Source organism: Setaria italica, chromosome I, assembly GCF_000263155.2.
Source record: "Setaria italica strain Yugu1 chromosome I, Setaria_italica_v2.0, whole genome shotgun sequence".
NCBI lineage: Eukaryota > Viridiplantae > Streptophyta > Magnoliopsida > Poales > Poaceae > Setaria > Setaria italica.
In genome coordinates this window covers 27,973,739-27,986,098 of record NC_028450.1, presented here as the reverse complement: position 1 = coordinate 27,986,098, position 12,360 = coordinate 27,973,739, and the positions used below count along the sequence as shown (strand labels likewise).

Below are 12,360 nucleotides of genomic sequence, written 5' to 3'. Positions count from 1 at the left end.
GGTGCCCCTACTTTGAAGTGCAATTGTGTTTTTACCCTAGTTTTTTGAACTTTGTGATTTTGCTCTCATCTACTCACAAGTCAATACGATTTTACCCTTGGTCTTAGCGAATTTGCCCTTATTTTGACCATTAACTAGGGCAAAATTGCATTAACTTATGATTAGTTGAGGGCAAAATCACAAAGTTGAGAAAATAAGAACGAAATCACAATTACATTTCGAAGCAGGGGGCATGAACATAAATACCCTAAAAAATTATGCAATTTAATATATAGTGCTCCTTGATGGTGTTGAAGAGAAACTAGCTCTAGGACTCCTTATGTCTTTTCGTATATATGTGTACTGCTAGCTGCTGCAGTTACTGCGGGCGGCGATCCCTCGCAGGATGAGGAATCAGACAAAACAATGAACTAACCATACATGGAAGAAGCATTGCTTTAGGAATTACGTTAGAGTTAGGCAATATTTGTACATCTTTTTTTTATCGGTACTTGTGCGCACCAAGAGTTGTAAATTCAGGACTTGTAAGTTTTGCGAAATCCTCCGACCGTGTTTATGGAGTGGGCCGTCGGTACATGTGAAAGGGAGGAGAGGTCCTTGACGTTTTGCCGAAGCTCTACCAAGTGAAGAGCGGCGAGGAGCATCCGGGAGAGGCTAGACAGAGACCCACTTACGCGTGTGGAAGGCATATCGGCTATCCTACGGAGTTACTTGCGTGGGTATTTCCTTGAGAGGGGCTACAACACAAGAATTAGTGGAAAGTTTTGCTTTCCAATACCTCAATAAAAATCGTTGTGTCACCATACCGGAAGTTTGCCTTCCCTACCTCATTTAACTGTTGTATTTCATATTATCTTTTACATTTTGCGTTTACGTTTCCTAGATTTACCAAGTGTAGTTTATAGGATTGGAAATTAGGGTGCAAATCTGTAGAGACACCTAATTGGAAACAATTTGATTCAAAAATATGATCAAGTGTGATCTTATTTTGTATAGATCTCGTCGTAAGAAATATCGGTTCAATCCAAATTTTATTTGGACACTTGGTTTGGAAACTACGCAATTTTCTTTCAAATTTGTTTTGCACAAAAGCCGAAACACGTGTCAGACTTGCTACTTGCACCAGCCAATTATGCGATGCACTGCCTTCTTTTTTCATTTTGTCCGCGTTGTTGGGCCTCATGCGCTGTTGTTGGGCCTCATATGCTGCACGAAAGATGTACAGGGGCCCTCGCCGTCGAGCTGAGAACCTATGTACACTGTAGAAAATATGCTAGATCTATAACAAAAATCTTATGACATATTTATGATTTTTTTAGCTGAAAACGTTATAATTTTTTATATCTAAGTAAATTTAGTAATAAAATTACGGAACGTCATAAAAGTTGCCACTGTAGCAAAAAAGGAAATTATCACTCGCTATTACATGGTGGTTTTGTGACAATATAAGATCCGCGAAAATGTCATAAACCAACCAGGATCCCACATATAAGCATTTATTGAAAAATAAGGTGTGCAAAAAGTCATAAACCGAGGGATCCCTCATGCAAGCATGAATTGAGAAATAAGTGTTCCAATTCATCATAAAATTTAGCAAGGTCCCACAAGTCAGTTTGTGATAAAAAGGTAGGAAAATAAAAAGGTAAGAGTCTCCAGAGCAGGATTCGAACCTGTGACCTTTTGATTTTGATGAGTCAGTACTACCACTAAGACATAATGTAGTTTATGGTATTTGAACAAGATAGCTTTTTTATATTACAGTTCTAATAAGTGTGGTCCACTTCCCATTTACAGGCCAGAGCAACGGGTATATTAGCAACGCGTACACTGCAAGAGACTTGCCGGCACGCTCCTGAGCCTAGAGGCGTCGATGCGCAGATCTGCAACGGGCGGCGAGAATGGCGCATTCTAGCAGCCAAGGGAGGAGTAGGAGCTACGGTCAGGTCACTCCCCTGTTTTGTGCCGCTACTTTTCTCTTTCATCGGAAGGGGATTTTCTGGATTGGGGATTTGGGTTGAAGGCAGTAGATTCTGATTTCGTCCTGCACTTAGGTTTGCATCCAATTAGTGTTAGAAGTTGATAGGTTATAGGTTATGAAGTGAAAAACTAAACTTTGATTTCAAGTTACAATGACTTTTTTTGAAGATTGTGAGTATTCCATCATCTTCTTCCATTAGTAGCTACTGCTCGGAGACATCTTCATGCGACACTACTCGTTGGCATCCTGAAAGCAAGTGCGATCACGGGTTGAGAGCAGTGATGAAGTATGCTTGGACCTTTCTCAACCCCGGCCATCGGTTTCCTTGCTATCCAAAGGTAATGGCTACCTGCTTCACAGAGATATTAGTTCTGTGGTTTCATGTTACCGTTATCAACAGCAATTTGTAAAGGGGCGTTTAATTTGTAGGATGAAAAGAAGCAATGCGGTTACGCAACCTGGGTTGATCCAGAATAGGATGATAGGAACTTTGGTGTTCTGTGAAGCTTATGAAGAAGAAGGTGCAAGCTGAGAAGATGCAAAGAAGTGGGAGGAAGAATTGGCAAAAGCTAACAGTGAGCTTAGAGAGATTAGGAATGAGCTCAAGAAGGTGCGGCAACAACTTCAGAAGGCTACTGTCGAGTTGAAGTTCATTGGAAATCATAGGCACAATGTCAAACTCGCGCACGTGCTGCTTGCTTTATTTGTTGTTGTCGTGGGATTGATGCTTGGTGGCAAGGCTGATTAAGTAGATGGTGAAGTTATTAGCTATGGTGAACAATCTTAACGTAGTTTCCTTTATCTCCTTTGTCAGGAGTCGAACCCAAGACCACATGTTTGTGGTGCGCAATCCATACCACCAGACCAACCGCATGCTTGCATAGGAACTAGCTTTTATGGTTCTTTATGGAAATGAAAACGTACCACTGAGGCGGGCGTTGTCTACTTCTTGTAGCCGTTCATCTGCACATCGACAATTCGGATTGACTATTCGATGCCACGGCCTTCAACGGTTGCCATACTGGTTCCTGTTCCTGCGCGTTCTTTGTGGAGCTAGTTGCCATCCTCGAGAGGCGCCGGTTGCCTAGCTTCCAAGGGAAGCCGACGCAACTTCCCATGGAAAACGAGGAACTCCTTATTTAATCATCATTTCCCCCACCATCGGTGTCGTCGCCAGTTCCACTACTATCTCGTCCCCGACGCGCGCGCCTTACCCCTGCAGCCCGGCCGACGCCATGAAGCCACCCGTCTCCCCCTCGGCCCCTGCTTCCTGCAGCTCCCCGTCGCGCCGCCTCTCTCGCATCGGCTCCCCTGCGTGCATCGAGTGATCCTCTGGCGCCTCCTCCTCCTCGTCGCGCTCCCGTGGCGGTTTCTTGTCGCGCTCCTGCCTTGCTGTCGGCCGCAACAACTTCTCGGCAGCGCTACGTCGATGCGGACCTCAACCCGCCGTCACGCTCGTTGTCGGGATCGCGCTCCGACACCGCCGATCTCAACCTGCCGTCGCTCGCTGATGGTTGCCGCGGAGCTGCTAGGGGCTCCCCGGCGCGTTCCCAGCCTCCTACGGTAGTGGGGGCAGCTTCCTCCACCCCCGCGCCCTCATCACCATCCCGGAAGTTGATCTTGAAGGTTACCCTTCCAGCTGATGCGTTCGACTTCGACTCCGAGTCCCAGATTGAGACGGACTCATCTGATGACCGTCACCGTGGCTACCCAATGTCCTTCCCCCGAGGCGACGCTCTGCGCGTCTTCCGCCACGCTGACAACACCTTCATGTGCCCCGTCTGCCCTGGCAGGTTGCAATGGTGGAAGATCTTGAATGAGGTCAAGGACCACGTCATGGGGATGGCAACGTCCGCACCCCTGAAGGGCAAGAACAAGAAGAACTGGTGCCGCCACCGCGTCGTGGCCCGGAATGAGGGGTCACTAGGGTGAGCAAGCCGTGCCGGTGGAAGATCAATGCAGCTATCTTTGGTACGATGTTAATTAGTAACTTTAGATTTCGTTGGAACCCTAGCCATCTTTGCTATGTTGTTATCTTTTGTTTGTAAGATCAATGGATTGTTTCCTTTGGTTGGAAGATCAATTGCCTGTTTTCGTACTTTGTTTGCTCCTAGCAACGACACCAAAAATGCTTGTTGGCATTTCATAACGTTACAAATAAATCTGCAAGCGCACGAATATACCGCTGTAGCATTTCACCCGAAGAGTATTCATGGTATCATTATTTATATTTTCCTAAAGGATGGTATTGGTGTAAAAGTATTTATCGGATAAAAGAGAGAGAAGGGGCAAGCTGTTCGTTTGCTTCTTGCGTGAAGAAATCAGAAGGGATAGGGGAGGAAAAAATAGAGGGGCCAGGGATGGAAAAAGTGAAGAGGATAGGGAAGGGGAAACTGACATGTGAGTCCCAATCACAAAGGGTATAATAGATCTTTCACAACAAGGTTCCTTGTTTTTAGAGCTGGATCTATACTTCTTGCTAAATATGTAGACAACTTCAGTATTTTCCTACTGAGGTGGAGTATAGTTGGTGGAGTAGAGCTGAAAAATTTGAAGTGAAGTGCTGCGTATCTATTGGACCTGCTCCTATCTAGCACCCCCGTCTGATGCCACGGTGCAGCGACTCCTGCTTCCCTCGGAGGGTGCCAAAACTTCAGAGGAACCCGATCCCCTTATATGCATGTACCCCTATCGGTTCAACCATGTGCCGTCTTCCAGACGAGTTTTGGACTTTTGGTCTCATCCGTTGGATCGAGCCATCTAGCGGTTACGGGCTCAGGAAAAGCGGACGGTATCCGTACCCCCGTTTCCTCTCTCTCTCTCTCTCTCTCTCTTCCTGATAGGCTGCAGACATCCACACCCGCAGGCGGCAGGCCACACAGGGCACTGCGATATTCCCCGGCCGGAGGCGTGCGCCACCGCCGGCCCGCCGCCATGCTGATCCCCGCGCCGTCGGCAGCGCCGGCGCTCTCCTCCCTCCACTCCCTATCGTCCCACTACTTCCTCCTCCCCGCCCACTTCCTCCCCCCCGGCGGCGTCCGCCCCCCGCTCCGCCGCGGCGACCTCGCCATCCGCAACGGCGGCGGGCCGCGCACCTTCCCCGGCGGCGTGTCCAAGTGGCAGTGGAAGCGCATGCAGGCCAAGAAGGCCCGGCAGCTCCTCAAGGCGCGCCTCGCCCGCGAGCGCCAGCTCTACGAGATGCGGAAGCGCACCGAGCTCCGCGACGCCGTCGCGCACCTCGAGCGGCCCTGGGACCCCGACTCCGCCGCCGACGCGTCCGCCGTCGCGCCCAACCTGCTATCCGTCGCGGCCGACGACCAGCTCAGGGCGCTCGCCGACCGCTTCCACCGCCCCGGCGGCGTCGACCTCTGGAACGACCGCGACGGGCCCCGGGTCTTCGCGTCCCCGGCCACCGGCGCGGCCTCCGCCAGGTTCTTCCCCAAGAACGCCGTCCACAGCGTGCAGCCCTACGCGCTCGTCAGCGATGCCGGAGAGGCGAGCGCTACTCGTGCTCGCGGGAGCGCAGCAGACCTGCTGCTGCTTGGGCGTGGAGACGGAGGCGCGCAAGGTGTTCGTGAGAATGCTACTGAGACTGAGGACGAAGCATACAGTACTGGTGACGATGAGCCAGCGGTTGAACTCATGGAAAGGGATGGGACCTGGGAGCCGGCGAATGCCTTGGATGACGGCGATGGCAGCATTCCTGGCTATTGGAGTTCGGATGACGACAGTGATGTTGTTCCCTCGGAATCGGAGGACATGGGAGATGTCCGTCCCAGGCGCGTGCCGCGGGAAACGATGCTCAGGCGAAATGGAAGGAACAATGGCGTGGCAAGATGGGAAGCGGCAGGCACCATAGCTGCTGGCAGCAATGATGACAGGGGTTGGAGTGGTGGTGCTTTCTTCTCGGACTCGGAACGAGCAAGGGAAAGCCATAGTGAGCAACGATGGCAAGAAACAAGTAGTAGTGCAAGCACAAGGAAGCGTGCCAGTGGAAGAGGGAATGCCACAAACACATCAGCGAGAAATCGTGTCGGTCAGAGGGGTCGTGCCGGTGCTGGTTCCTTCTCTGACTCCGAGGCCATGCATGGTGGTTCTGAGCCAAAATGGAGATCAAGGACCAAAGATGGCAATAGGAATGGCGCCGGGAGGTGGAATGCTCCTAGACAGGATTGGAGCGGGTACTCAAATTCAGACAGTGAAAGAGGCAGTGAAATGGAACCAAGATGGGGAGCCAAAAGTAATTTGAATGGAAGAGAGAACTTTAGAGGAAGATCGAAGCCGAAATACAGTGCTAATACCAGTGACGGGGATGCACCGGGGAGACGCAGGAGGGCCAACAACGGCGATGAGCACCAGAGCAGCAGCAATGGCAACAGAAGATTTCGGTTCGGTGGTAGTTTTGCCGAGGGCTTGGAGGCGCCAACATGGAAGCCAAGGAGAATGAACCGAGCTCGGAACAACAATGGCGATGACAGAGACGCCAACTTGAGTGGGAGATTCAGGAGAGGTGATGCGAGACAGTTGCAAGAGAGTCCTCGGAACACCAACAGGGAAGATGGACGAAGGATGAACAGGAACGGAGGACAACGGTTCAGAGAAGGCGACTACTCGCTACGGCCGACATCGGAATTGCACACTTCTTGGAGGGAGATGGGATCGGATGAATAGTAGTTAACAGCGATAGATTGATACTATTTGTGTGCGCTAACTTTTGTATGACCAAACCTCTGTCGATATGTACTACTGATATTCATCGTGTGCTTTTAGCTCATGACGAGATGCGGTAATACATTGCTTAAAAACTTTGCCCGCAAGATTGTGCACGAACAACTCATGCTCGGCCAATAAAACTTTCAGAATGAAACAAAATTTCACATATTGAAGCTCCATATGAATTCAGATGAACACTTCGGAAATCAAACATGCATACAACAGATTCGCATGAGTTGAGTATTACAAGAACAATGTCATTTCCAAATGCTATATAAGCAGAGTTTCATGAGCGGTTGACAAGTGGGCATGTCTCCCTGATTACAAACTACATGATGGTCATGCCTGACCTTATGAGCTCAGACTGGTAAAAGAAAAACACTGGTGCTTGGTAAAGTTTGCTCCAGCTACTTTACCTGCAATACACAATATCACCAATTAATCATCCGAATATTTAAGAACTGGAATCAGTATTGGATAACAAATGATGGAAACCCAAGAAAGTAAGCAGCTTTTTGCTAAGGCCCTTGCACTAATTAAGGGACGCTAATCATGCATACACACGTCAGAAGACAGCATGCAATCCAAAAGATGTCAAAAGAGTAGTAAGTTTCCTTGTTTATAAATAGTAATATAGTCATACACAACTAGATGAACACTGATGATCTAGATAGGTCTGTAATAAAACATAGCATGATAAATGGATTTGTGCTGAGTTGCTGACCAACATATGCGGTGAATTTTTTTTTAAAAAAATCTGAACATAACATGTAATTTGGGAACTGTTGCTATGTGTTATTCTTAATTTACATGCAAGGAAAACACCAAGCAAAAAATTGATGGGGGTTAGAAAACTGAATCAGGGATGAAGCTAAAGGGGGAAGGAACATGATCATTCTCGGTGCTAGCTATTGCTGATTGATACGCCCAAAGGACATCACATCGTACACACTCCTTAGAGCAGTGCGACAGTAATAAACCTCTAAAAACAAAATTTAGGCCATATTGTCCACTTAAGGTCACACCATGTATGTGCACCTTAGAAAAGATTTCAAGATATTAAATCATGCCTATGTCATCCATTTTTCACAAGATCTTTTGGCAGTTCAATAAATGCCTCAATGCACATGAAGATTTAAATAACTGCTCTAAAGCTTGATCTAAAGCAAGTTCCTTGATGAGGTATTGTTCATGTTATACATATGAAGTTCAGCTTCCAAAGGAAAATTAATCATCCTCTCAATGCATTTAGTTATATTGATTACTCCAAATTCCAGTGAGCTACCACGATGGCCTCAACGCAACATAATTAAGTTGGCAGACTAAATCACTATCACTGGAGAATAATAATGCTTAGAGGCTGCCAACCGAAAAGAGTGGGATTTGACATTTCTGTTCGCATCGTGTGAAATCTGAAATGTGTAAACCAGTCTCGCAGGATTAAGTCTAACCCAAATATAGCTACCATGTTTATCAGTTGACTGCTGATAGGAGTAACCACTAATGCCATTTGACTGAAGATACTCATAAAAAAAGCAAACATTGTGCAGATAGTTGAGCGTTCCGGTCCCAAAGCTTTGGGGGAACATTCACGCAGGCTAATCATTTCAGTTTAATCAGGCATGCGATTCCAGAGTGTGCGGATTCGTAATCCGATCCGAAGGAAACAATACAGCGCAGTCCCAGATGGACAGATCTACATGAACAAACCCTACCAATCCTGGAAATGGACAGAAAAACAAACCCCTCCGGAAACAGGGAGGCACGGGTGGGGATTTACCTTGGAGATACAGATCCCGGCCGGCCATCTAGTGGTGGTGGTCGCCGGAGGGGCGGTAGAGGCGGTTGTAGGCGGCCTCGCCCACTAGGTAGATCCCGAAGGCGACGATGGCGATGCCGAGGCCCGGGGTGGCGTGGCGCAGCTGGTTCCCCACCATCGGGTGCCTCCTCCACTCGTCCCTCCGCCGGAAGAACTCCCCGGTCGCGTTCAGCCCCTTCCCTCCGCTCGCCATCGCCTCCGCCGCTCTCTCTCTTTCTCTCTCTTGCCACTGTTAGAAGCAGGAAGAAGGAAGATATGGCAGCCACGCGCACATAACCAAGCCCATGTGATATACGCGGCCCAGCCCGCCACGACTTGGGCTCACACGGCCCAAACAGTGCTGCTTGTGCTGTGAGCCTGTGAGGCTGTGACTGCGTGTGTGAGAGCCACCGAGCGAGAGCGCGCGAGCTTCTCGGGCGTTCAGCTCTGTGCCTCTATCTCATGGCGATGGCGACCCCGTCGGCGCCGCTGCTCCCGAAGCCCGCGCTCCCAGCTCCGTCCTCTCCTTCCCTCCCCACTCCGAAACCCAGGCCCAGGCGACAGCAAGCCACCCCCGAACAGCACGACAAACACGTCGACGCCAAGTGGAGGAGGGAGACGAGCGGCCCGCCCCGGCGCGGCGGGGGAGCCAAGAGGCGCCTTCGCAGCCTCGTCCTGCGCGGGGATATCGAGGACGCGCTCTCACTCGTCGATTCCATGTCCTCCGGCGGCGGCGGGAATTCCCCGCCCGTCGTCCCCTGCAACATCCTCATCAAGCGGCTGTGCTCTGCCGGCCGCATCGCCGACGCGGAGCGCGTGTTCGCGGCGCTCGGCGCCTCCGCCACCGTCGTCACCTACAACACCATGGTCAACGGGTACTGCCGCGCCGGCCGGATCGAGGACGCGCGCCGCCTCATCGGCGACATGCCGTTCGCGCCGGACACGTTCACGTTCAACCCGCTCATCCGCGCGCTCTGCGTCCGCGGGCGCATCCCCGACGCCCTTGCGGTGTTCGACGATACGCTCCACAGGGGCTGCTCCCCGAGCGTGGTCACCTACAGCATCCTCCTCGACGCCACCTGCAAGGCGAGCGGCTACAGGCAGGCCATGGTGCTCCTTGACGAGATGCGCGCCAAGGGCTGCGAGCCAGACATCGTCACGTACAATGTCCTCATCAATGCCATGTGCAATGAGGGGGATGCTGATGAAGCTCTCAGTGTCTTGCGCAGCTTGCCGTCCCGTGGATGCAAACCTGATGCTGTCACCTACACACCGGTGTTGAAAAGTTTGTGCAGCTCTGAACGGTGGAAGGAGGCTGAGGAGCTCTTGGCTGAGATGGCCAGCAACAAATGTGCCCCAGATGAAGTGACATTTAACACAGTAATCACTTCTCTGTGTCAGAAAGGCTTGGTTGATCGTGCAATTAAAGTTGTTGATCATATGTCAGAGCATGGATGCATCCCTGATATCATCACATACAGCAGTATTCTTGATGGTTTGAGCAATGGAGGGCGTGTTGATGATGCAGTTGAATTGTTAAGCCGGCTGCGGTCCTACGGGTGCAAGCCTGATAGCATTGCTTATACCACTGTTTTGAAGGGTCTGTGCAGCGCAGAGCGGTGGGAGCATGCTGAGGAGCTCTTGGCTGAGATGGTCCGCAGTGGTTGTCCACCTGATGAAGTGACATTCAACACAATAATCGCTTCTCTGTGTCAGAAAGGCTTGGTTAATCGTGCAATCAAAGTTGTTGAACAAATGTTAGAGCACAGATACATCCCGGATATCATCACATACAATTGTATCATTGATGGTTTATGCAACATAAAGTGTATTGATGATGCCATGGAAATGCTGAGGAATCTGCAGTCCTGTGGATGCAAGCCTGATTTAGTTACCTATAACACTGTATTAAAAGGCTTGTGTAGTGTTGACCGCTGGGAGGATGCTGAACAACTCATGGTCAATATGATGCACAGTAATTGTTCCCCAGATGAAATGACATTCAATACAGTAATCACTTCTTTATGCCAGAAAGGATTTCTTCTGCAAGCAATTGAAACTCTCAAGATAATGGCTGAGAATGGTTGCATACCGAACTCAACCACCTATAATATAGTAGTCGATGCTCTTCTGAAGGCTGGAAAGACCCAGATAGCCCTTGAGTTGCTGAGCGGCATGACAAATGGTACCCCAGATTTGACTACTTACAACAAAGTAATTTATAATATTGCCAAGGCTGGCAAAATGGAGGAAGCTCTTGATTTGTTGCGTGTGATGGTCTCTAGTGGCCTTTGCCCAGATACAACTACTTACCAATCTTTAGCCTATGGGATATCTAGAGAAGATGAAACTAATAGGGCAATCGGGATGCTCTGCAGAGTGCAGGATATGGGCTTATCAGCTGACACTACATTCTATAATGCTATACTTCTTGGTCTGTGTGAAAACTGGAGGACAGATATCGCCATTGATTGCTTTGGTCATATGGTGTCCAATGGCTGCATGCCTGATGAATCAACCTACATTATTCTCCTTGAGGCTCTTGCCTATGAGGGCCTTTTGAATGAGGCAGCAGAACTACTAGGCGACCTGTGTTCTCGAGGAGTTATAGGTAAGACCGTAAGAGCTTGATTGAGGAAGAAAGCTGTTATTCCTAAACTGAACATGCATGACTCTGCTTACAGTAGGGCAAATATGCTGTGCAAGCGCTGAAATGCTTGCTTTGCATCCTATCAAGTCATGATGGATTGTGCATACAGCATGCATATGTAATTATGTACAGTTGGGTATGTTCTCCTTACTTTCACATGCACAGTCTGTAGCTTAGTTCAAAATTTTCATGTGAAGTTGTTCTCCATCTTTCACCTTCCACTGTACCATCCAATAGGCAGCCCTCTTCACCAATGGCTGTTGGAGGTTTTGTCCTAATTCTGACAATAATATAGTAACAGTTGCTGATAGAACTGTTTTCCTTCTTTTTCCCTTTCAACTACATCTGCCTGTAATACGGCCACATGTTTCAGCAGTAACTTCTCCGAGAGGACCAGACCTTCCTTTCGGGTCCTAATACTCCTTTTTTTTTTAACAAACATGTTACATTAAAAAGCAAGAAAAGCCCGATAGGCCAAAAGTTTATGTACAAATCCTTGCACATCGCAATTTACATAGGGTAGAGCCCAAAACAAAACTCCGCACTCCAAGGAAAAAACCTCACAGTCTAGGTGTTTTGCACCAGCCAAAATCCATGTGGTCTCATCCTTAATCTTAACGATGATCACATATAGAAGCCCGATGCGGGCATTGCACTCCTTCCACACCTCCCAAGAAGTAAGAATCATCAAGGTTCTAATACTCAGCAGTGAAGTTTTCGTCAATGTCGGCCCAGTGCTCACTAGCTTTGCCAGAATCAGGAGGCAATCATCATACACACTAACCCAGCACTTATAATTACTTAACATGCGAGTTTCCAAACTCCAGCAGTTCATCTCACGCTACGATGACAGCAGTTAGCCTGCTAACACAAGTACACGACACATCACAACTAGCTAACACCATGTCCATTACAACAGCATCGCACCAGGAAACAAGTACAATAGCCGGCGTACACACCGGTCCACTAAACAGGCGAAGCGATTAACCCACACCGCTTCGCTGCTACCTAAGGATTCTAAACACTTCTGTCAACAGGGAGCACACCTGTCCCAGGGCCTTGTCATTCCCGGCTCCGCTTGCTGCTGCAGCTGGGGCACTTGTACTGCTTGATATGCTCTGCCTTGGCGGGGGTGATGCGGACGCACTTGCCATGAAACCACTTCTCACAGACATCACCCACCCTGGGTTGGGTGTTCAGTCTCACAGCTTGCGGAGGACA

General features: G+C 49.2%; 3 protein-coding genes and 1 long non-coding RNA gene across 4 annotated transcripts in view; 2 read left to right on the top strand and 2 right to left on the bottom strand.

Annotated features, from left to right (window-relative positions):
* The first annotated feature begins 4,810 nt into the window (after positions 1-4,810).
* LOC101785010 lies at positions 4,811-6,752 on the top strand. The gene has a single exon (XM_004952679.4). It carries the CDS (start codon positions 4,913-4,915, stop codon positions 6,647-6,649), a length of 1,737 nt encoding a protein of 578 aa, XP_004952736.1. The 5' UTR covers positions 4,811-4,912; the 3' UTR covers positions 6,650-6,752.
* An 88-nt stretch (positions 6,753-6,840) lies between these two features.
* LOC111257555 lies at positions 6,841-8,767 on the bottom strand. Its single transcript, XR_002678027.1, has 2 exons — positions 8,472-8,767; positions 6,841-7,107 (listed from the first exon to the last, which is right to left on the bottom strand). It is a non-coding gene; the product is annotated as an uncharacterized LOC111257555 (long non-coding RNA).
* A 105-nt stretch (positions 8,768-8,872) lies between these two features.
* Positions 8,873-11,464, top strand: LOC101785821 (pentatricopeptide repeat-containing protein At1g09900-like). Its single transcript, XM_004952681.3, has one exon. The coding sequence runs from the start codon at positions 8,952-8,954 to the stop codon at positions 11,118-11,120; it is 2,169 nt and encodes a 722-aa protein (XP_004952738.1). The 5' UTR covers positions 8,873-8,951; the 3' UTR covers positions 11,121-11,464.
* Positions 11,465-11,912: 448 nt separating this feature from the next.
* Positions 11,913-12,360, bottom strand: part of LOC101783160 (PHD finger protein ALFIN-LIKE 7) — a gene marked incomplete in the record, with an annotated part of 3,488 nt that continues 3,040 nt past the window's right edge. Inside the window, 1 exon segment of the mRNA XM_012848575.2 lies at positions 11,913-12,317. Within this exon segment, the coding sequence (XP_012704029.1) occupies positions 12,202-12,317 (116 nt within the window).